Source organism: Pleurodeles waltl, chromosome 7 (assembly GCF_031143425.1).
Source record: "Pleurodeles waltl isolate 20211129_DDA chromosome 7, aPleWal1.hap1.20221129, whole genome shotgun sequence".
Taxonomy (NCBI): domain Eukaryota; kingdom Metazoa; phylum Chordata; class Amphibia; order Caudata; family Salamandridae; genus Pleurodeles; species Pleurodeles waltl.
The window spans coordinates 1,471,876,941-1,471,902,218 of NC_090446.1; the positions used below are offsets into that span (position 1 = coordinate 1,471,876,941).

Consider the following 25,278-nt stretch of genomic DNA (forward strand, 5'->3'; position numbering starts at 1 on the left):
TTCAAGAAAGGACCCTCACTCTAGTAAGGGTAAAAGAGAATCACCCTCAGCTAACCCCTGCTTACCATCTTGGTAGCTTGGCAGAGCAGTAGGCTTAACTTCAGAGCGCTAGGTGTAAAGTATTTGTACCAACACACACAGTAACTCAATGGAAACACTACAAAATGACACAACACCAGTTTAGAAAAATAGGAAATATTTATCTAAACAAAACAAGACCAAAACGACAAAAATCCAACATACACAAGTCAAGTTATGAATTTTTAAAGATTAAACTAAAAAATAGCGCTTAGAAACAAAAATGCTTCAATGAGATGTTAACACGGCGTCGTGACGGAGTCGTTCCCAACAAGCCGACACCAGCGGCGCCGGACACGGAGTCGTGTAGACCCCCAAGTACAGTACCTTTGGTGAAGAGTGAAAACAAGCCGAGGCGCGAAGTCAGGAATTGTGGCGTCTGTGCGAAACGTTGAATCCGTGCACTTCAAGCGGCGTCGGTCACGACGTGGTGTGGCGACTTCCACGGAGTCGCGGACTTCAGCGGGGCTGCTGCGGCGACGGGCCTGCGAAGAGTGTCGTGTTCCAGCGAAGGTCACGGCGTCAGGTGCAGGCGGCGTTACCGGATTCAGCAGCGGCGTCGGTCCGAAGTCATCCGAAGTCGATTTCCTTGGATTACACCAGCTTTCCTTTCAAGGGCCCAGGGACTGGATAGGGCACCACTTGTCGGGCAGGAGTCTCTCCAGAGACTCCAGGTGCTGGCAGAGAGAAGTCTTTGCTGTCCCTGAGACTTCAAACAACAGGAGGCAAGCTCTAACTCAAGCCCTTGGAGATTTCTTCACAAGATGAAAGGCACACAAAGTCCAGTCTTTGCCCTCTTACTCTGGCAGAAGCAGCACTGCTGGAAAGCTCCTCAAAGCACAGTCACAGGCATGGCAGCACTTCTTCCTCAGCTATCAGCTCTTCTCCAGGCAGAGGTTCCTCTTGGTTCCAGAAGTGTTTCTAAAGTCTGTAGATTTGGGTGCCCTTCTTATACCCATTTTAGTCTTTGAAGTCACCTTTCTTCAAAGGGGACTCACACCTACTTGTGAAATCCTGCCTTGCCCAGGCAAGTCATCAGACACACAGCAGGGGGTTGGAGCCGGCATTGTCAGAGGCAGGCACAGTCCTTTCAGATGAGAGTGACCACTCCACCCCTCCCTCCTAGCAGAGATGGCTAATCAGGAAATGCAGGTTACACCCCAGCCCCCTTTGTGTCACTGTCAGGTGTGAGGTGAAAAACAACCCAACTGTCAAACTGACCCAGACAGGGAATCCACAAACACGGCAGAGTCACAGAATGGTTTAAGCAAGAAAATGCTCACTTTCTAAAAGTGGCATTTTCAAACGCACAATCTTAAAATCAACTTTACTAAAAGATGTATTTTTAAATTGTGAGTTCAGGGACCCCAAACTCCACATGTCCATCTACTCTCTAGGGGAATCTACGCTTTAATCATATTTAAAGGTAGCCCCCATATTATCCTATGAGAGAGACAGTCCTTGCAACAGTGAAAAACCAATTTAACAATATTTCACTGTCAGGACATTTAAACCACATTACTATATGTCCTACCTTATCTATACACTGCACCCTGCCCTTGGAGCTACCTAGGGCCTACCTTAGGGGTGCCTTACATGCAAGAAAAGGGAAGGTTTAGGCCTGGCAAGTGGATACACTTGCCAAGTCGAATTTACAGAGTAAAAATACACACACAGACACTGCAGTGGCAGGTGTGAGACATGATTACAGGGTTACTTGTGTGGGTGGCACAACCAGTGCTGCAGGCCCACTAGTAACATTTGATTTACAGGCCCTGGGCACCTCTAGTGCACTTTACTAGGGACTTAACAGTAAAACAAATATGCCAATCATGGAGAACCAATTACGTACACATTTTAAACAGGAGCACTTGCACTTTAGCACTGGTTAGCAGTGGTAAAGTGCCCAGAGTAACAAAAACAATAAAATCAGAGTCCAGCACCCATCAACAACCTGGGGAACAGAGGCAAAAAGTTAAGGGAGACCACGCCCAGGATGAAAAGTCTAACACGTGTCCCCCCCAGCTAAAAGTGGGGAGCAACTACCCAACCTCATGGGAGTTCTCATCACTAAGGCGGAAGAACCTGGACAGACCATCAGCATTGGCGTGCTCTGTACCAGGACGATGTTCCACCGTAAAGTCCATCCCCTGTAGGGAAATGGACCACCTCAACAGTTTTGGATTCTCACCCCTCATCTACATTAACCATCTGAGGGGCCTGTGGTCGGTCTGAACTCGGAAGTGAGCCCCAAACAAGTAGGGTCTTAGCTTCTTCAGTGCCCAGACCACAGCAAACGCTTCGCGTTCTATGGCACTCCACCTACGTTCCCTGGGTAGTAACCTCCTGCTAATGAAGGCCACGGGTTGATCTAGGCCCTCTTCATTAAGCTGTGAGAGTACTGCTCCAATACCATGCTCTGAGGCGTCTGTTTGCACAACAAACTCCTTGGAGTAGTCAGGTGCCTGCAGCACAGGTGCTGTGCACATGGCAGCCTTCAGGGCATCAAAAGCGTTCTGGCAAGCCTCTGTCCATATCACTTTCTTGAGTTGCTTCTTCGAAGTCAACTCCGTTAAGGGGGTAACAATGGTACCATATCCCTTAACAAACCTCCTGTAATATCCTGTGAGACCTAAAAAGGCTCTCACTTCAGTCTGGGTCTTGGGAGTCTCCCAAGCCAGAATCGTGTCAATCTTAGGCTGAAGGGGTGCCACCTGGCCACTCCCCACCTGGTGTCCTAAGTACACCACAGAACCCTGCCCTATTTGGCACTTGCTCGCCTTAATAGTGAGGCCTGCCTTCTGCAGGGCCTGTAACACTCTCCAGAGGTGTTGCAGGTGTTCCTCCCATGTGGAACTAAACACTGCAATGTCATCCAGGTAGGCGGCACTGAACTCATCCAGTCCTGCCAACACCTGGTTGACCAACCTCTGAAAGGTGGCAGGGGCATTCTTCATCCCAAAGGGCATCACATTGAAGTGGAAGTGCCCATCTGGGGTAGAGAATGCTGACCTCTCCTTTGCCCCCTCAGTTAAGGCAATCTGCCAGTACCCAGATGTTAAATCAAACGTACTGAGGTACTTGGCAGCTCCTAACAGATCAATGAGCTCATCAGCTCGGGGGATGGGGTGTGCGTCAGTCTTGCTGACCGCATTGAGACCCCGGTAGTCCACACAGAACCTAAGTTCTGGAGTGGCATCAGGAGCAGCAGCCTTTGGGACCAAGACCACTGGACTGGCCCAAGGACTGCTGGAGTGCTCAATAACCCCTAGGGTTAACATTTTGGAGACTTCCTCCTTAATGCAAGCCCTGACCCTGTCAGTCACCCTGTAAACCTTATGTTTAACAGGTGTACTGTCCCCAGTGTCTACATCATGTGTGCACAGGTGTGTGACTCCTGGGATCAGGCAAAACAGCGAGGCGAACTGTCCCAGCGCGTGGCGACAGTCCCTCTGCTGTTCCTCAGTCAGGGAGGGGGAGAGGATCACTCCCTCCACAGACCCATCTTTCTCTCCTGCAGACAGGAGGTCAGGAAGAGGCTCACTCTCTTCCTCCACCCCGTCATTTGTCGCTAGGAGCATGGATAGCTCATTTCGCTCAAAGTGTGGTTTGAGGCGGTTGACATGTAGGACCCTCAAAGGGTTTCTGGGGGATTGCAAGTCTACCAGATAGGTGACCTCGCTCTTTCTTTCCACCACCTCAAAAGGCCCAGTCCACTTATCTTGGAGAGCCCTAGGCTCCACTGGTGCCATGACCCACACTATTTGTCCAGGCTGAAACTCAACCAGAGTGGCATTCTGATCGTACCACCGTTTCATATCCTCCTGGCTTCCTTCCAGGTTCTCCTGAGCGAGACTCCTGAAGCGGGCAGTCTGGTTTCTTAGTGCCAGCATGTAGCTAAATACATCCTGGGGTGGTTTACTAGGAGCTTTCTCCAAAGCCTCCTTCACCAGACTGAGCGGTCCCCTCACAGGGTGGCCACAGATGAGCTCAAACGGGCTAAAGCCAAGTCCCTTTTGAGGCACCTCCCTGTAAGCGAACAGAAGACATGGCAAGAGAACGTCCCACTTACGCCTCAAGGGCTCTGACAGGCCCTGAATCATGCCTTTCAAGGTGCGGTTGAATCTCTCAACCAGACCATTACTTTGGGGGCGGTAAGGGGTGGTGAACTTGTAGGTTACCCCACACACCTTCCACAGAGACTTCATATAAGTGGATATGAAGTTTGTACCTCTATTAGATACCACCTCCTTGGGGAACCCCATGCGGGTAAAAACCCCCATCAAGGCACGTCCCACCACAGGGGCAGTGACCGTCCTTAGAGGAATGGCTTCTGGGTACCGTGTGGCATGGTTATCTTTTGTCATTCCTTTAATTCTTTCAGCAGCTGTATATTGTTTTCTCATACGACTTTGAATTATCAATGGATATTTAACAGTCCTTATAAGGCTTTTTCTCTGAAGTGTATCTGTTACTTCAGATATTATATTATTTAGGTAGCTCACGTTGTAGTTTCTCTTAACTGTATTTTTCCCTGATTGAGCTACTGTTACTCTATTAGGGCATCCCCATATAGTTTTTCTCTCTAAGTCACACACAATCCAAGATTATCCTGTGCCCACCCTCTGGTAGCTTGGCACGAGCAGTCAGGCTTAACTTAGAAGGCAATGTGTAAAGTATTTGTGCAATAAATCATACAATACCACCATATAGCACCACAAAAATACACCACACAGTGTTTAGAAAAATATATAATATTTATCAGGATAATTGTAGGTCAAAAAGAATAAAGTATGCAATGGGAAATTGTAGGGATATCACTGAAAAGTGATATACAGTGTCTTAAGTCTTTAGAATATAAACAAAGTCTCTTTCAAGCACAAGTACCTGGTTTGGAGTGGAAAAATCTCCTCAGAGGGCCACAAAGGAAGAGGTGCGTGGAAAAAGGGTGTGTGCATCGATTTCTCCCCAGCACACACGGACTTGCGTCGTTATTTTCCACGCGGGGAAGTCGTGCGTCGTTTTCCGGCGCACGGACAGTCTCTTTCTGTGGTTCGCGGGGATTACCAGATGTCCCGGGTCTGTGCGTGGATTTTCCTGCTTGTTCTCCGGCTGCACATCGGTCTGCGGGGCTGCGCGTCGAAATTACGATCTCATGGCAGGCGTCGCGTCGATTTCTCCTCTAGACGTCGGTCTGCGGGGCTGCGCGTTGAAATTACGATCTCACGGCAGGCGTCGCGTCGATTTCTCCTCTAGAGGTCGGGCGGCGTTGTCCTTGCGAAGCCGTGCGTCGGATTTTCGGTCATCCCAAGAGCGTCGCGTCGAGCAGCGTCGGTGTGCAGCGTTTTTCTCGCCGCAGAACAAGCTGTGCGTCGAAATTTTCGGCGCACGGAGCGTCCAAGTGAAAAAGGGAAGTCTTTTTGGTCCTGAGACTTCAGGGAACAGGAGGCAAGCTCTATCCAAGCCCTTGGAGAGCACTTTCACAGCCAGACAAGAGTTCAGCAAGGCAGCAGGGCAACAGCAAGGCAGCAGTCCTTTGTAGAAAGCAGACAGGTGAGTCCTTTGAGCAGCCAGGCAGTTCTTCTTGGCAGGATGTAGTTTCTGGTTCAGGTTTCTTCTCCAGCAAGTGTCTGATGAGGTAGGGCAGAGGCCCTGTTTTATACCCAAATGTGCCTTTGAAGTGGGGGAGACTTCAAAGAGTGGCTAAGAAGTGCACCAGGTCCCCTTTCAGTTCAATCCTGTTTGCCAGGGTCCCAGTAGGGGGTGTGGCAGTCCTTTGTGTGGGAGCAGGCCCTCCATCCTCCCAGCCCAGGAAGACCCATTCAAAATGCAGATGTATGCAAGTGAGGCTGAGTACCCTGTGTTTGGGGTGTGTCTGAGTGAATGCACAAGGAGCTGTCAACCAAGCCCAGCCAGACGTGGATTGCAAGGCACAGAAGGATTTAAGTGCAAAGAAATGCTCACTTTCTAAAAGTGGCATTTCTAGAATAGTAATATTAAATCCGACTTCACCAGTCAGCAGGATTTTGTATTACCATTCTGGCCATACTAAATATGACCTTCCTGCTCCCTTCAGATCAGCAGCTGCCACTTCAACAGTGTATGAGGGCAGCCCCAATGTTAGCCTATGAAGGGATCAGGCCTCACAGTAGTGTAAAAACAAATTTAGGAGCTTTACACTACCAGGACATATAACTACACAGGTACATGTCCTGCCTTTTACCTACACAGCACCCTGCCCTAGGGGTTACCTAGGGCACACATTAAGGGTGACTTATATGTAGAAAAAGGGGAGTTCTAGGCTTGGCAAGTACTTTTAAATGCCAAGTCGATGTGGCAGTGAAACTGCACACACAGGCCTTGCAATGGCAGGCCTGAGACAGGGAAAAGGGGCTACTTAAGTGGGTGGCACAACCAGTGCTGCTGGCCCACTAGTAGTATTTAATTTACCAGCCCTATGCACATGAAGTGCACCTTACTAGGGACTTATAAGTAAATTAATAGTCCAATCAGGTATGATTCCAGGTTACCATGTTTTAAGGGAGAGAGCATATGCACTTTAGCCCTGGTTAGCAGGGGTAAAGTGCGCAGAGTCTAAAAACCACCAAAAACAGTGTCCAAAAAGTGGAGGGAGGCAGGCAAAAAGTTAGGGGTGACTACCCTAAGGCTGTCAGGTCTAACACACATCATGAGCCAAACCCAGTAGGAAGGCCCTGAAGCACTGGGGTACCACCAGCATACGAGCTGACCCAGGCTCAGGAACCTTAGGCTCACTGTACAGGAGGCCATCCTCCCAATAAATCAGGTGAGTACCTGGCGCCTCGCCAGCCGCCTGGGCTGCAGCCTGCTGCCGCAGCCCCTCAAGAGTAGGGCACTCCTTCTGCGCTGTGCAGAACGCTTCCCTGGTGGGTCCCCCTTCCTGCTGCCACTGCGACAGATCAAGGATCTCCCCCAGTTCAGCCACCTGTTCCCCTGTAGGCTCCGGGGCATCACCCTCAGGCTCTGCCTCCTCCCGGACCGTGGGAACTTCTGGGGCTGGTTTCCCGTGCCCCCTGCCCTTCCTCTTCTTGGCGGTCCCCTGGGCCACTGTTTCAGGCTTCAGGGGCTCTTGACTACCCTGATTGGCTGCCATAGACCGGGTGGATACGCATACCCACCCAGGCAGACCCAACATCTCCAAGTGAGACCTGTGTTCCACCTCCTTCCAAGGGGAATCCTCCAGGTCGTTACCTAGCAAACTATCAACAGGCATGGTTGGACTCACAGCTACTTTCCAGGAACCTGAGACCCCCCCCATTCAAAGGGAACCTGCGCCACTCTGCAGAGGTGCTCAGAGTTGTCTACCGCAACTACTTGGTGAAGTACCCGGGGATCAATCTGCTCTTCAGACACCAGGTGACTCCTCACTGTAGTCACACTGGCTCCTGTGTCTCTCAGAGCCTCCACCCTCTGTCCATTGATGGTCACCCATTGCCTGTACTTCTTAGTGTTATCAGGCACTAGGTTTCTCTGGACCATCTCACTGTCCCCTAGTGAGACAAGGGTCATTTCTGCTGGTTCCCACCCACCTGAAACCAACTCCTCCCCAAGCGCTACACTGGCCAAACCCTGGGACGGTGCACCAGTGGGTGCCGGTGTACTTTTGGGGCATTTGGGGTCCCCCCTCACATGACCCACCTGGTCACATGCATAGCACTTACGTGGGGGACCACCTGCCACTGGCTTCCCTTTGGACAACCATGGCTTCTTTTCACTGGGGGGTTGGGAATCCTTACCCTGGGAATCAGTTTGGGGCCCTTTAGAGAACTCCCCCTGTTTGCCCTTACCCCCCCCTTTCTTCTGAGAGGGACCCTGTCCACCCTTGGCGTGGTCTCCCCATACCTCTTTTGGACCCTGGTGCTCTCCCAGCGGTCCGCTTCCTGCGCAAGCTTCCTGGGGTCAGTCAGCTTGCTGTCAATGAGGTGCTGGCGCAGCTCTGGAAAACATAAAATGTACAAGTGCTCCCAAGCAATTAAATTGTAAAGCCCCTCATACGTGTTTACCTTACTGCCCTTCACCCAACCATCCAGTGACCTGCAAAAAGAATCAACACATTCCCACCATGTTTGGGATTCCTTTCTCTTGTAGGATCTAAACTTCTCCTTGTACTGCTCAGGGGTGAGACCATACCTGGTGAGTAAGGCCTCCTTCATGACAGGGTAGGTGAGATCCTGAGCATCCCCTAAGGCTGTCAGTGTGTCCCTCCCCTCTGCCTCAAAATGCTTCCACAGGGCTGCCCCCCAATGAGCTTCAGGGACCAGGTTCATGTGGAGAGCTGATTCATAACCCTTGAACCACAAGTAGATATCATCCTCCCTCTTATAATCCCTCACAAGGTCTTTTGGGATGTGTACCCTTCTCCCAGGCTGCACTGTAGGATTGCTGCCACCATCCCTACTGGGCTGACTCCTCTGATCTATCTCTTTTAAACTGAGCTCATGAGCCATTGCAAACTTCCTTTCCTCAATGGCCAGCCTTCTCTGTTCCATCTCTAGACTGAGCTTTTTCAGCTCCAATTGGTACTCCCTCTCTGCCTGTCTGTCCTTTAACTCTCCAGGTGTCAGACCCTTGGAGGATACACTGCTACTTGCCCTAGAGACTCTTTCCCTGGGAATAACAGGTCCCCACACTATACCATTATGTACTGATTGCTCTCCCTCCTCATCCTCATCCTCCTCCTCATCCTCAGTGTGCCCTCCAGTGCTTCTGGTTGTCACCCAGGCCCTCAGCGCCTTTTTCAGCTCATCCTTCTTGGAAGAGCTCTTAATGGGACAACCAACATTTTTACAAAACTGCTTTAGCTGAGCCTTGTTATAACTATTCAATTGCTTCAGGTCAAAAACAGCTTCAACTGATGCATCTCCAAGTAGAGACATGATAAAAGGTTAAAAGAGTGCAAAGTTCCAAATGCAGAAAAGCAAGTTCTCAAATGAAGTTCCAGAAAAGTCAACCACCGGATCAGCGAAAAAAGAAACTGAATGCAGAGCAAAAACAGTCCAAATAGAAAAAAAAAAAATCACAAGACTAGTAGTATGTGGTCACGTAGTGGTCTGAACTCAAACAGTAGTGTACACTTAATTACTGTATGTCAAGCACAAATACAAGTCCAAATCCCGTCCGCTGATCACCAATGTTAGAAATGGGGTCTTTGGTTGACAGTCAGGTTACCCCCTGTTCAAGCAAGGACCCTCACTCTAGTCAGGGTAAAAGAGAATCACCCTCAGCTAACCCCTGCTTACCCCCTTGGTAGCTTGGCAGAGCAGTAGGCTTAACTTCAGAGCGCTAGGTGTAAAGTATTTGTACCAACACACACAGCAACTTAATGAAAACACTACAAAATGACACAACACCGGTTTAGAAGAATAGGAAATATTTATCTAAACAAAACAAGACCAAAACTACAAAAATCCGACATACACAAGTCAAGTTATGAATTTTTAAAGATTAAACTCAAAAATAGCGCTTAGAAACAAAAATGCTTCAATGAGATGTTAACATGGCGTCGTGACGGAGTCGTTCCCAACAAGCCGACACCAGCGGCGCCGGACACGGAGTCGTGTAGACCCCCAAGTACAGTACCTTTGGTGAAGAGTGAAAACAAGCCGAGGCGCGAAGCCAGGAATCGTGGCGTCTGTGCGAAACGTTGAATCCGTGCACTTCAAGCAGCGTCGGTCACGATGTGGTGTGGCGACTTCCACGGAGTCGCGGACTTCAGCGGGGCTGCTGCGGCGACGGGCCTGCGAAGAGTGTCTCGTTCCAGCGAAGGTCACGGCGTCAGGTGCAGGCGGCGTTACCGGATTCAGCAGCGGCGTCGGTCCGAAGTCATCCGAAGTCGATTTCCTTGGATTCCACCAGCTTTCCTTTCAAGGGCCCAGGGACTGGATAGGGCACCACTTGTCGGGCAGGAGTCTCTCCAGAGACTCCAGGTGCTGGCAGAGAGAAGTCTTTGCTGTCCCTGAGACCTTGAACAACAGGAGGCAAGCTCTAACTCAAGCCCTTGGAGATTTCTTCACAAGATGGAAGGCACACAAAGTCCAGTCTTTGCCCTCTTACTCTGGCAGAAGCAGCACTGCAGGAAAGCTCCACAAAGCACAGTCACAGGCATGGCAGCACTTCTTCCTCAGCTATCAGCTCTTCTCCAGGCAGAGGTTCCTCTTGGTTCCAGAAGTGTTTCTAAAGTCTGTAGATTTGGGTGCCCTTCTTATACCCATTTTAGTCTTTGAAGTCACCTTTCTTCAAAGGGGACTCACACCTACTTGTGAAATCCTGCCTTGCCCAGGCAAGTCATCAGACACACAGCAGGGGGTTGGAGCCGGCATTGTCAGAGGCAGGCACAGTCCTTTCAGATGAGAGTGACCACTCCACCCCTCCCTCCTAGCAGAGATGGCTAATCAGGAAATGCAGGTTACACCCCAGCCCCCTTTGTGTCACTGTCTGGTGTGAGGTGAAAAACAACCCAACTGTCAAACTGACCCAGACAGGGAATCCACAAACACGGCAGAGTCACAGAATGGTTTAAGCAAGAAAATGATCACTTTCTAAAAGTGGCATTTTCAAACGCACAATCTTAAAATCAACTTTACTAAAAGATGTATTTTTAAATTGTGAGTTCAGGGACCCCAAACTCCACATGTCCATCTACTCTCTAGGGGAATCTACGCTTTAATCATATTTAAAGGTAGCCCCCATATTATCCTATGAGAGAGACAGTCCTTGCAACAGTGAAAAACGAATTTAACAATATTTCACTGTCAGGACATATAAACCACATTACTATATGTCCTACCTTAACCATACACTGCACCCTGCCCTTGGGGCTACCTAAGGCCTACCTTAGGGGTGCCTTACATGTAAGAAAAGGGAAGGTTTAGGCCTGGCAAGTGGGTACACTTGCCAAGTCGAATTTACAGAGTAAAAATACACACACAGACACTGCAGTGGCAGGTGTGAGACATGATTACAGGGTTACTTGTGTGGGTGGCACAACCAGTGCTGCAGGCCCACTAGTAACATTTGATTTACAGGCCCTGGGCACCTCTAGTACACTTTACTAGGGACTTAACAGTAAAACAAATATGCCAATCATGGAGAACCAATTACGTACACATTTTAAACAGGAGCACTTGCACTGTAGCACTGGTTAGCAGTGGTAAAGTGCCCAGAGTAACAAAAACAATAAAATCAGAGTCCAGCACCCATCAACAACCTGGGGAACAGAGGCAAAAAGTTAAGGGAGACCACGCCAAGGATGAAAAGTCTTACAGTAGAGATGTATATATCCCTGAGATCAAACTCCCTTGGTCTCCTAAAGTGCATATTTGGTCGCAGGTAGTATGTCTGGGGGGGTTCTCCAGCCCTGTGCTCCATTGTCTACGAAGAGTTCTGGCAATCGCGTTAAAGGTTAGGAACAGCCCTGGCGGTAGCTGGAACCTTTCCTGCAGTTCGGCATAGGAGCACAGTTTCCCATTATTATATAGAACCCCTATGGTGTCGATCTGAAATGCCATGAATCGGTTGATACCCCCTATCACATGATTTCCTGCAACAGCTCCCACACAGATCACCTTTGGTGAGTACGGTGTTCTGGTGTGTGTTCGTTTTAGGTATTGTTCCCAGCAGTGACGCAATGCCTCCCATTCCACCGGAAGCGGTTTATTCTGTTTCTTGGGGTTTAGTAGAATGCCCAGAATTCTATCTCGGGATCAGTGGAGAGGGGCTCTCAGTGCTTCCCCCACTGTGGGAGCTCTGATAAATCGCACCAGCCATTGGAGTTGGCTCGCCCAATAGTATAATTCGAAGTCAGGAACAGCCAAACCACCCTCTGCTGTTGTTCTATGGAGGGTGCGCAATGCTGTCCTTTGTCTGTTGGTTCCCCATATAAATCCTGTAATCAAGGATGAGATTGTTTTAAATACCACCCTCGGTATTATGAGTGGGATGGTTGCGAAGTAATATAACACTCTAGGTAATACTATCATCTTAATCAGTGCAACTCTCCCAGTGACCCCTAGTGGAAGTGTCTGCCAGAATACCATGCTGTTTTTAATACTCCTAATCGTGTTCTGTATGTTCCCTTCTAGTAGATAGATATTAACCCCTAGGTATTTGAATGTGGACGGGGACCACGGGAGGCCCCGATTGTCCATTGGTTCTTCGATACCCCTAGTAGCTGGAAAAATGGATGACTTCCCCCAGTTTATCCGGAGCCCGGATGCATCCCCAAAGTTGTCTAACATTGTCATTGCTCCTGGTAGGTCGGCCTCCACGTTCCGGAGAAAGAGTAACATGTCATCCGCATATAAAGCAATATGATGTGTCCAGGCATTGATTGTGATGCCTTCATAGAACCTCTGGGACCTAGCCGACTGGGCGAGAGGCTCATCTGCCAACGCAAAAAGTAAAGGTGATAGCGGGCAGCCCTGTTTTGTGCCCCTACCTATGGCAAAGGAAGGGGATATTGTACGGCCAGTGCGCACTCTCGCTGTGGGGTTTGTATAGAGAAGCGTCATCCATTTGACAAACCCTTCCCCTAGACCTAGCTGCAGCATGACTCGTTCTAGGTAGTCCCACCGTAGGCTATCAAAAGCCTTCTCGACATCTATCGAGATGATTACTGCTCTAGTTGCATCAGAGGGCAGAGCATGAAGGAGTGAAATCAATCAACGAATGTTTTGGGCAGTGCTTCGCTGTGGGATAAATCCTGATTGGTCCTGATGGATTAAGGAGGACATGTACTGTAAAAGTCTGTTAGCTAGCACCCTGCTTAGTATTTTATAATTTAAGTTCAACATTGATAGTGGCCGATATGATCGAACTTCTGTGGGGGATTTGGTGGGTTTCAGAAGAGGAATCATGGCTTCTGTAGTGGAAGGAGGCAAGCTGTTGTTATTCCATGCCTCCGCGTATAGTATGCTGAGCTGGGGGGGGTAATGAATCCTGTTACATAAGGTAGAACTCCAAAGAGAGACCATCTGCTCCTGGTACCTTGCCCCTGGCCATACTCTGGATTGCAGTCTTTATTTCTCTAAGCTATATGGGAGTCGCCAGGGCTATTCTATCCTCCCCTCCCAGTGCCGGGAGGTTGAGGCTTCCCAGATCTTGTAATTGAGCGTCTCTGAGTACTTCGGTGGGGGGGCATATAGCTCTGAGTAATATTTAAGAAAGGTGGTATTGATCTCCTTCTGCCCATATACTTTAATACCCGGGGTGGTCTCCAACTCCACCACTATGGTTTGATGTTGGAGTGGTTTGGCCAACCAGGACAGTAGGGCACCTGCTCTGTCACCCTCTACATGTTGCTTCTGCAAGAATTGCTTGTAATCGAAACGAGACAATCTAGTGTTAGTTTCTGTTATTCTAGCCCTTGTCTCTTCTAGTTGTGTTGAGAGGTCGGGTTGTGTCGGATGCTTACGTTCGAGATCCCTAAGGGAGTTCTCGAGATCGCCTAGTTCTGTCTCTAACACCTTCCGTACTCCCACAGTTGTGCTAATACAATATCCCCTGATCACTGTTTTAAAGGACTCCCATTCGATGGATCTGGACAAAGCAGTTCCAGCATTGTTCCCAAAGAAGTCTGTGATCTGCGTATTCAGTTGAGCCCTAAAAGCCTCGTCTTCAAGTGACTCTGCTCTTAGACGCCAAGTGGGAATCAAAGGTCTCTCGCCGCACCAGGCCAAAGAAATCAATAAGGGATTATGATCTGAGATGATGCAGCCAAGATACTCGGCCTTCCACACCACAGATTGCACTTCCTGAGATGCCAGAAAGGTGTCCAGTCGTACATACAGGTCGTGAACTGCATAATAGAAAGAGTATTCTCTATTGGGGGGATTAAGTTGGCGCCAACAATCCGTTAGTTGCCAGTGTTTTTGCCACTGCTGGAAGTGCAGTGCTGTTTTATGGCTTGCGGATTGTGACAGTGGTGGGTGCGATCTATCCATTGCGGTATCCATTACACAATTAAAGTCTCCTCCTATTAATGTGGTGCTGGTGAGGAGTGTGCTCATGACCAGTGATAGTCGGTCTAAGAATCTTCCTTGTTTGTGATTTGGGGCGTATAGTCCCGCAAGGGTTACCTCTCTCCCGTCCAATCTACCAGAAATCACTACATATCTCCCCTCAGTGTCGATCAAGGTATGGAGAACCTGTAATGGAATGCCTGGTCTGATCCATATCAACACTCCCCTCACAAACGCTGAGTGGGTAGTGGCGAATATTTGTCCCCTCCAGTGCTTTTTCAAGGCCTTGATCTCCTGCTCTAACAAGTGAGTTTCTTGTAAGATAGCTATGTGCACTCCCCTCTGTTTAAGAAAACTGTAAACCTTGTACCTCTTGGACATGTTATTTAGGCCCCTGACATTCCATGTGATTACCTTGTATTCTGTGGTCATAATTTAAGGAGGGATATAGAGGCGGCCTACTGACGCCGCTCTATTACTACCACTGGACAAACCCATTGAGTTTCGTAATCTACGGTGTGAGATAGATGTGCCTGATATACCCTTAAAACAACAAAAACAAAATCAAACCCCCTTTGTAACTCCCTCTCCCCAGGACCGGTACCTACAACTCTCCCGTCCAAACCATTACAATTAGTGTAATCTTAATTATCAACCTATTGGAAGGAGGCATGCCAGAGACCAAGAGGCAGCGCCCCGGGCCCTTCCCCAGGCCCGATCACGTGTGATGTGCCAGTTAAGAAGTGACATCCAGGGTTATATCACTGTATATTCACGGTTGGGATCCAGCAAGGTCCCCAAACAGAGTGAGGTTCCCCCACAGTCGTCAGCTCACTTGCCAACTTGTTCTTTCAACGAGGTCAAATAATCTCGTCCGCTGTTCTTGGTGTGATCGATGGCAAGCCGATGAGAGTGTCCTGGGAGGATATTGAGGAGTGTTTGCAGTTTGAATCAACATCCGATGTAGCATCTGGGGTCCGACGTGTATGGAAGTCTCCTCCGCTCAACGCTGCTGCTGTTTCCACCGCATCACGCATCTCCTGTTTTGACTGACGTTTCGATGGAGCCGCTTCTGTAGTCTTCTTCCGGGATCTACTATGTTTCTTCCAGGGGTTTCGAAATGTTCAGTCGCGGGTTGATCTGCAGTGGATGTTCAGCGATTCGAGCCATTCCATCGCCAGCTAGGGTGTGAGAAAAAAATGGGTCCTGTTATCGTATTCCACTCTGAGTTTTGCCGGAAAGAGCATGGCATACTTTATACCATGCTCACGCATGGTACGTTTTACTGCAATGTAGGACGCCCTTTGTGCCTGTGTCTCTCTCGTAAAGTCTGGGAATATAATGACCTTTTGGCCATCCAATTGAATCTCTCCTTGCTGGTGGGATTGTGAGAGTACGTAGTATCTATCTTTGTGTGGAGTAACTTAGCGATTATTGGTCGTGGCCTGACTCCCGGTGGAGGTGGCACGCCGGGGACTCTGTGGGCTTGTTCCACTGCAAAAAATAGTGAGAAGCCCTCTGATGCCATTGAGTCTCTAAGCCACTGTTCCAGGAATATTTCAGTATTAGCTGCAGTGGACTCCGCCCCCTCCGGAACCCCCACCAGTCTTAAATTGTTCCGTCGGGCTCGGTTTTCAGCATCTTCCGCCCTTGCCTCCAATGTTTTCAGCCAGGTGGCCAGGTCTTTAATTTCTGAGGATGTGTCTTTGTGCGCCGCTAATACCTCTGTCAGCGTAGTCTCGTGCAAACCCACTGTTTCCTTTAATTTACGGTGGTCGTCTCGTAGAAGGGAAAGGTCTGCGTGAGGTTATCGATTTTACGCTCAAGCGCTTCGCGGGAATCTTTAATGGCCAGCAGCACAGTGTCCAGAGTAGTTTCTTGTTCTTCGTGCCCCGCTTGTGCTTCTCTGGCGGGCGTTGGGGGTGGATTCTCAGTGGGCGAGGAGTCCCCCGCTGGTGGTTTGTCGTGTTTTTTGGGTTTTACCATTGTAATAGGTCTCAGGTTGGCGAAGGCCGTACGTATTAGTGGGAGGTGATATCGTTCGTCAGCGTCGTCCAATCTGTGTGTCGCCTATCTCAGTCCTGGTGCTCTCACATGAGGAGTACTGTTAGAAGTTCACCGTTTTGAGCTGTTTGACCACGAGGGGGTTCTCTCAGAATTATGCACGTGTTGGTCGCCTGCAAGGGCAGCTTGTGAATGCCGAAAGACAATGTTACAATCTCACCTCTGGCCGGGCTTCGGATGTCGGCATTTGCATACTGTTCTGATAACAGGGTGAAGTTCTGTACCGGTGTTCCCGAGCTCCCCTTCCAGCACGAGACCGCGGTCTCCGATTCCCCTCAATGTGCCAGTTTTAGTTCCCGTCTTGGCCGGCGGCCTCTGCGTTCTCCCTGGCCTCGCGGTAGCCGGTAATCCCACTCATCGGAGTCGTCTCTCTCTCACTCGAAGTTCCCAGGGCTTCGCTCCTCATCTGCTCCTCTCCACTCCCTCTGACTTCGCTGATGTTCCACTTCGTATTGTTGCTCTCGCCGTTGGTGGCGAAGGTGTCTGGGCCCCTTGCGCTCCTCTATGGATGATGGGGGGTCCTCACCTCCACGGGACCTTCGTATCCTCCTAGCCGAGGGCCGCGGTTGCAACGGGTTCACTGTTCTGTTGCAGCCGCCATTTTGGAACGCGGTAGGCGCAAAGTTGCCGGGGTGTTTTCCGGGTAAACTCTACCTCAAAGTGGGTCGCCACGGTCTCTACTCGTGCTGTATGTTCTCCGATCACTTCTCTTCTATTTTTAAGACCTCCGTTCGTTATTATGGCAGGATTTAAGCTTCGGGCCTGGATTTTTGCCCGAGAGCGCCGCACTTCGCGTGCAGCTCCATCGGTCCCAGGCCACGCCCCGTACCTAGGGTTCTTGATGAACCTACAAGCCCTATATATCCCCGCAACCAGAAGAGTCCAGCTGACGTAACAGTATATTGCTTTCAAAAATCTGACATCGCAGGAAAAAGTTACAGAGTGGAGAAAAATTGCTGTTTTTTTCACCTCAATTTCAATATACTCATATTTCAGCTGTTATTTTCTGTAGGAAACACATGTAGTATCTACACAAATGACCGCTTGCTGAATTCAGAATTGTGTCTAGTTTTTCAGAAATGTTTAGTTTCTGGGATCCAGCATTGGTTTCTCACCTATTTCTGTCACTAACTGGAAGGAGGCTGAAAGCACAAAAAATTGTAAAAATAGTGTATGTCCCAGTAAAATGTCAAAAGTGTGTTGAAAAATGGGGTTTTCTAATTCAAGTCTGCCTGTTCCTGAAAGCTGGGAAGATGATGATTTTACCACCGCAAACCCTTTGTTGATGGCATTTTCAGTGAAAAAAACTACAAGCCTTCTTCTGCAACCCTTTTTTCCCATTTTTTTAAAAAAAACAAGATTTTCGCTGTATTTTGGCTAATTTCTTGGTCTCCTTCAGGGGAACCCACAAAGTCTGGGCACCTCTAGAATCCCTAAGATGTTGGAAAAAATGGACGCAAATGTGGCATGGGTAGCTTATGTGGAGAAAAAGTTATGAGGGCCTAAGTACAAACCTCCCCAAAAAGCCAAAAAAAGGCTCGGCACAGGAGGGGAAAAGCCCTGGCAGCGAAGGGGTTAAGGAAAACGGGCTGCATTTAAAAAAAAAAAAAAATTGCTTTATTTCAAAGCAGTCACGGACATGGTGGTCTGTTGTCTCCAGCAGGCCACCATCCCTGTCACGAGTCTCAAAGCCTGATTCTTGTACATGTGGCCCTAAACTTCAAGGGGTGTAGCATATAAATAAAATGGAACCATAAGCGTTGGGAAACAAAGAATCCCCTTTTATTGTATCAGTGCTGATGCTGATAATGTCCTTGGTAACACAGCATTACCTTCCCATCATGTTGGATTCAGATAAGCCCAAAGGACTTAATAATACTGCCTGTAATGATCCCTTCATATTATGTGGCCATTCATTGAACAGATAATGCTAAGGAACACGTCTTCTCTTAGCCAGTCTTCAAAGCCCAAAATATTTGGCAAAAGAGGAATGAAACACTATCTCTAGTGCTATTTAGATTGTCACGATCCGTGCAAAATAAAGAGAAGGTGGGTCTGTATTAGAAAAGCAACTGAGCACTGTGAGGTAAGGGCAGTTTGTGCCCACATCTTTGAGTCTGTTGTGCAACTCTGACATGGATAGTTAGGTAACATATCTTAAGTTAAACAAAAACCAAGCTGTTGCCAATAATAGACTGTTTCCTTTTTTAATGCTTTTTCACATGGAATATGTTATAAACATTATTTTGGGGATCTCATACATACTTGGAGCCCTACTGTTTATGTTTATAATCTGTTTATTTCTGAATATTTCCATAAATCATCCAAACAATTCATAAAAACAATCAACATATATTATCAATATAAACAAGGTTGCAGATTGATCTACATGTATAATTCAGATTGAAGAAAGCAAATTTACGTTTAAAGGTTTAAAGGTTTATATTCAGGATGAAAAAACACTATCTAAAATTCTCCTCTTTGGAAACAATACCAGAAAATCTACAACCAAAGGAGCTATTATTTTGTAAATGATATTAATGCCACAAAGAATATCTGTATAAGGAATCAGAGCATAGATCAACACTTTTTTATGGCAGTGCATAATTTTACTGTGAAATTCTAAATTCTCCGTTTTAGTGCAAATGCTGCAGAAATTATGTGCCACATGCATGAAACGTTTTTGCCCTCGCATACGGCCTGATTCGCAGGTTTGCATTGGTATGTATAAATATTTTACTCCGAAATGCAGTCGCAAATCATTCTCCTCATTTTACCTCCAACTTGAAGTTGGTGGGTGTTTTTTTGGGTTTGTAGCTTTTTATTGAGTATACAGTACATCTTGGTACAGTTACGTAGTGGTACCCAGTATAAGAAAATGACAATATTACATTGCAGAAGAAGAGACTTAGAGAAATGAAATGGGCATTTGGGTAGGGGAGGTCAGCCTTGAGAAGGGTGAGGGAGGCCTCAGAGCTCAAAGTTGAGGTTGTGGAGTGCCCGTTGCAGGGTCCATAACTTCAGGCTCAGAGCTCAAATCTCAAATCCCCCTTCTTAGATGGATGGCAGCCCTTGATGGGTCATGTGGAGGTGGGTGGATGAGTGTTCCATTCACCGGACATGGCCTCGGTTTGAATAGTTAACTATTGGGGCATAGAATCCTTATACAGAGACAGTGTCCATTTGGGCTCATGGATGGCCATTAGGTGCATAAGCGAAGGGGAAGCCTGCAGAGGCAAGAGATGGGGAAAGTGCCTCATTGGTCGGCGGGCATATGGGATCCACTGTTTCCAAGGCAATCTTTGAGCTGCAGCAGGTCCTTTGCACACTCAGGAGCGGCTAGCTGTATGCCAGTCACCGGTCTGTGGGGGCAGGGTTTGGGGTGGGGTAGGTAGGACAGTGGAAACGGTAAGGGCAACAGCTGGGGCAAGATAACCGATTCTCCCATTATCCATTTATCTCTGATGAAAGGCGCCCAGGACTGTGTGAAATGTGTCACCTGATCCTGAAGAGCATATATAGCCCTCTCATGGGCCGCAGTTCGTATCATTGCTATAGTCCATTCCTCTGTGGTCGTAGGGGTGGAGGACCTCCAGTGCCTTAGAATGCAAGTCTTGGCCACCACAAGGGCCGTATGTAGAAGGCTTGAAGTTGGTGTTAACCCATTTGCCAAGGAGGAGGTATTCCCAGGGGACCCCTTCCCCTTTGAGAAAGGTTAAAACATTTTTTTTAAAGACAGCCAGGACTGCCTACTGTTAAAAAATGAAAAGAAAACTTGACTCCAGCAGGCCACCATCCCTGTGATTATTGCGATTCCTAATGGGTTGCAAGCTGAGACCTACCTCATTAATATTAATGATGTAAGACTATTTGTGACCCACTAGAAATCTCAAAAAGTGTAAAATACACTATAGTACATCTGGCCCTAAATCTCCGTGACATTGCGTAGAGGTGACCTTTCCCTGTCCCAGGCTGTGCTGTCTGCACACATGTGCGAATTTGAGAGATAACTGTGGTGATTATCAATTTGTATACATTTCAGGCACACACAAATATTTCCAGTTTTGCTCTAGATGGAGTGAAATCTATTTTATCTTAATGCACAAGCCAGTCTCAATGGTTTGCGTGCTGCCTTTGTTTGGGTCCATGCCACGTACTCATGGGCTGAATGCTTCTGAACAAATTCCCTAGGATCATAAAAGTGTACCCTCACTTTCAGATGCCCCAAAGAGAGTGGCCGTGGCCGTCCAAGCTCGAGACAAGGCCTGGATTAAGGAAGGAGACCGGGTGCAGCTGGACTGTACCTGCAACAGCAGCAATCCAAAGGTCTCTTTGATCACGTGGTATCGAAATAACCGGCAGATCCCGGCGGCGGAGAAAAAGGTGTTTGCGAGCATTACAGCAGAGGAGTCTGGGAAATATGTCTGTGAACTTCAAAATACTGCAGGCAATTCCCGCTCTCCAGAAGTCCTAATTGATGTGAAATGTGAGTATACCCCCTTTAAATCACATTTATAATAAATGATGTATGTATGCAGTACAATGGAATGAATATCGTTTTTGTCAATACCAGCTCTAAAAATCTGGAAACATGTAATTTATAACTAGGTAGATTGCGTTGAACTTCTAAAGTCGGGCCAATTTGAATAAAATGCACTTGGACCAGTATCAGTTATACAAACACACTCATTGGCCCTGGTGTCAGAGACAGGGGCGACTGGCATTCATGGGCACAAGGGGTGCTGCCCTGCCACCCTCGGGGGAGAGAGAGAAGAACAGGGTAAAACACAGAGCAGCTGAAAAGAAATTACTGCCCTGTGCTGAATCTCTTGGGCGAACTCTAGTGAACTTCTTTTTGACCTGCATGCACAAGCTTCAGCGGTGAAAGAGAGTGCCGAATAAGAAAGTAAGTGATCTGGTTGTTTTTTGGGGCGCATAAACAGTGGCCCTGGGAGGAGATACAAAACTCAGTTTACTTCAGGGACTTGGTGTGGGACAGGCTGATGAGACAAGGAGGGACTGGGTGGTAACAATTTGTTGGTTATCACGGAGGGGCTGACTGTAGAAGGGGCGTGGGGGCTGCTCACTTGGCAGTAGCACTGTTTAGTACTGAATTTGCTTTCACTTTGATTATGGAGCTGAGCATGGCAGATTGCGCCATATCTCGACCGTGGAGGCCCGCGAGAAGGAAGAAACCAGCTGTGGACAACAATTGCACTAGTAGACTAAGAGGTAAGTATGCAGAGAAGCTTCTGCATCAGGAGCAACATCACTCTACCTCCCCCTCTCCGCCCCACCTCACTCTATTCCCTGGTTTAGCAGCTATGTGAGGGTGGGGTTCGAAATGGGCCTCTAAAGTCTGCAGTTCAGCAGACAAAGGCTCATAATTAACTTGAGAGGGTGAGTGAGTGAAAGAAAGGAAAGGTGGATGGATGGATGAAATGTGGATGGATAGATGCATGGATGAATGAGTGTAAGGATGGATGGGATAATGGAAGAGTGAAACAGAGAGAGGGTGTATGAGTGAAAGGGAGGGTAGATGTATGGATGGATGGATGATGGATAGGTGAAATTGATGAATGGAAGTGGAAAAGGGTGGATGAATGGATGGAGTAGAAATATGGATGGATGAGCAAAAGGATGTAAAAGTGAAAGGGTGTAAATAAAATGGATGAGTAAAACAAAGGATTGATAGGGGAAAGGCAGGGTAGATGAATGTCTGGATGGAAGGATGGATGGATGATTGAAAGAGTGAATTGATAGATGATGAATAGGTGGATAGATGGATGAGTGAGTGAAAGGATGGACGGTTGAGTGAAAGGGTAAATGGAGGGATGTATGAGTGGATGGATTGATGGGGTGAAGGGTGGGTGGATAGGTGTAAGGGTGGATGGCTGTCTGAGTGGGAGGATGATGGAATGGGTGGGGTGAAAGGATGGGTAGATGGAGCGAAAAGTTAGATGGATGAGTAAAAGGATGGATGGATGGATGATTGAAAGGATGAATTACTGGATGGATGAAAGGGGTGGATAAGTGAAAGGATGGAGGGATGAGTGGAAGGATTGGTTTGTTGGAAGGTTTCCCCTGGGCCAGTGGAAGCTCTCTTTTATGGGCTCCACAACTACTATAAACTCTCTTTGACTTGTAGTCCATTTTTATTGTAACAAGAGTGAATAATTATTCACGCGTGGTATAATAAAAATAAATAGCAGACCCGTTTCGGGTGCAACAACAAACTAAGGGAGCTAGTGGCATTGTTTAATTGCTGACACAGGTGCATTAAGGTACATGCTCCAGCCATCAGAGATACTGTTCAGAGCTGGTGAAATACCAACACTGTGAGCATGTCTGTGTGACTATGCACATAGGTTTAAGTGAGAGGGAGTCAGTGAAGGAGTTAGTCAAAGTGAGTGAAATTAGTGTCAGTAAGGACGAATATGTGTGAGAATGAATGTGAGTAAGGGAGATTGACAGTGAGTGTAACTGAGTGTTACTGTGTGTGAGATTGAGAGAGTCACAGTAAGACTAGGTAATTCAGAATAAGTGAGAATGAGTGGGACTGAGTGAGACAGAGTGCATCACAGTGGAATGAGTGAGACTGCGTAAATTGGTGAGACAGAGTGAGACTGCGGGAGTCAGAGTGCAACAGTAAACTTAGGGGGTTATTTACAAGGGCCTGTGCCACCACAGCATCACTTTTTTAGAAGCTTCGGTGGTGCAGGCCTCTCAATCATATCTATGAGGCAATGCAAAGCAACCCTGTGTGGTTTTACATGGCCTCATAGATAAGGAGTAAGGGAAGGCAGCGCAAAGTGCTACCTTGCCTTACTGTGCATCAAGGAGGTATTCTATGCGCATTGCAGTGGGTGTTCCAACGCAATACCCATGGATTTTGATGCATGGAGCAGCACCAAAACCGTACGCCTTTCCAGAGCAGGCATAACAAGGAGAAATGTTTTAATTTTTTCCTAATTATTTCCTCTTTCCATGTGTGGTGCATTCTGCAGCACACATAGAATGAGATGAACGCCTCCATGGATTGTTTTTGTGCAGGAAGTTCTTCCTTCCTGCACAAAAACTATCCTGCCAACAACACAGGCACCCTTGCACCATGGTTTGAGTGTACCTGCATTGCGGCTAAGCACCAAATTGTGCACCAATGCTGGCTGAAAGGACAGGAATGCACCACATCTCGTAGATACGGTGCATTGTTGCCCGTTTGATTTGGCATAGGGCAGAGCAGCAAAAAGACTTGTGGCACTGCCCTACGCCAAATCTCAAGGTTGTAAATGAGGCCCTTAGTGTAAGAAAGTGTGAGCAAACCCTTCAAGAAGAAGCTTATTGGAATTGGAGCCAAGGATTATGCCACACCACTTTTAAAGGTCACCAGCCACCACTGGCCAGAGAACTGAAAAATAAGGGGTTTAGTTCAGTGGCTTTACTGAACAGAATAGCTTGAGGCTTATTCCACCCTTTTTCCTTCTGAAAAGCAGGGGAAAGTGAGAAGGGCAGTGCGCTCCAGTGTGGAGCACTCTGAGGCTCTGGATTAGACTGCTAAGTGTTAAAGAGCATGTGTCAAACCCCCTCCCCAAAACTCACATCAACAGCTTACTAGCCAGAGAAGTGCAGATGGCCCAGTATCAAGTGGACCCACCCCACCAACTCATACCACGGTAGCTTATAGGGAGGACAGACCACACAAAGATTGAGGGATATAGTTGTACTTGTCCTGCCAGGTGAATGTGTGAGTAAATTAATGTTCAAACTAGGTTATCAGGGTGGGTACTGACGGGGAGGGTGACAGTGCTCTTGAAACTGGACTCCTGTTGGTCCTTATGCGTCAGTGATGTGGGAGACCTAGAGGTGGATGGTTGTGAAGGCCCTGGAGGGCATTGGTGCTGGAACAGTTTTCAGAGCAGGAGCGCTGCCATTAATGTTATATCACTAAAGCCATAGGGCTTGGAAAGATCCAAGTGTCATAAAACAGATGTAGCAAATGTGCCATACCAATTTAGCAGGAGTGGTAATGGTATGGTATGTAGCTGGTGGTGCATTTTGGATCACTGGTGAGGAAGTGCACTGTCATTTACAGACAGCAACTTTTCCAATGAAATAACCACTAAATTTGGCTAGATGTGCAGTTTTACTGATCAGAATATGTATAGCAAACACAAATATGTGTGGAAGTCGGATTTCAGTGAATACGTATCACTTGAGCATCACCAGTTAAATTGCCTTGATTTATTTTGCTCCTATTAAAATATTTATTTCCATCACGCTTCTGAATTACAAAAAAGTAATTCACTTGTGCCTCCCTAATTGCTGATATAATTTGAAGTATGTGTATATTTCATTTCCCGATATTTAAATGTTGTGTGTTAGAAAAACCTGACATGCTAGAGCCTTTCCCTTCGTTTCCTGTACCCCCGCAGGACTGGCGCCTAGATCACTTTTATGAAATCCTCTCACTGTGCAGTTAGAGTAATAAAAGTACACCCCAGTTTCCAAATAACCAGTAATTTGTTAGAAGATATAGCCTGATATTTGACCTTTGTCTTTGAACACACAGCAAATGTGACAGGATACACACAAAATTTAAAGCCATCTTTGTTGTTTATTCCCCTCCTGAACTATTGCATGGTAATTTCTAGGGGCACTGTAGCATCTCCAGCGCCACCACTTCCAACTTTATGCTGTAGGGTGAAGAGGCCTCTCATAAGGAAGAGAGTGTGAATATTTAGTAGTGAGTGTACTTCAGCACTAAACGTATCTCGCCCAGGAGGACCCCTGCTTGAAAGAGATGAGTGTGGTCCATGGCAGGGAATGACTGTGCCAGGCAGGTGGATATTCGGCCCATTTGAGCATTATGTGGATAGTACCCATAGGGTGCATAGTGTCCCTTGGCTTTGTTAGTTTGGAGTGGCCTAAGCATCCATATGTGTTGCAGTAATATCGGAGACCAAAAAGTGTAAATGAAGTGGGTAAAATGATGGGGCCAAAACATATGCTACCCACTCTGTTGGATGACTCGAGTAGTTAGGCAATCTGCTACCTTTTTTCCAGGGTGAGTTCTGGCACCAGTGTCTAGCAGTGAAACCAACATGCAGGGCATAGGTTTATTATGAAAGGGGTACGCTGT

At 47.6% G+C, this 25,278-nt stretch overlaps 1 protein-coding gene across 1 annotated transcript in view; it reads left to right on the forward strand.

Moving 5' to 3' along the window:
* Window positions 1–25,278, forward strand: part of LOC138246526 (B-cell receptor CD22-like) — a 498,077-nt gene that overhangs the window by 363,060 nt on the left and 109,739 nt on the right. Inside the window, exon 7 of the mRNA XM_069201182.1 lies at window positions 20,359–20,625. Coding sequence (XP_069057283.1) covers window positions 20,359–20,625 — 267 coding nt within the window. The remainder of the gene's footprint in view (window positions 1–20,358; window positions 20,626–25,278) is intronic.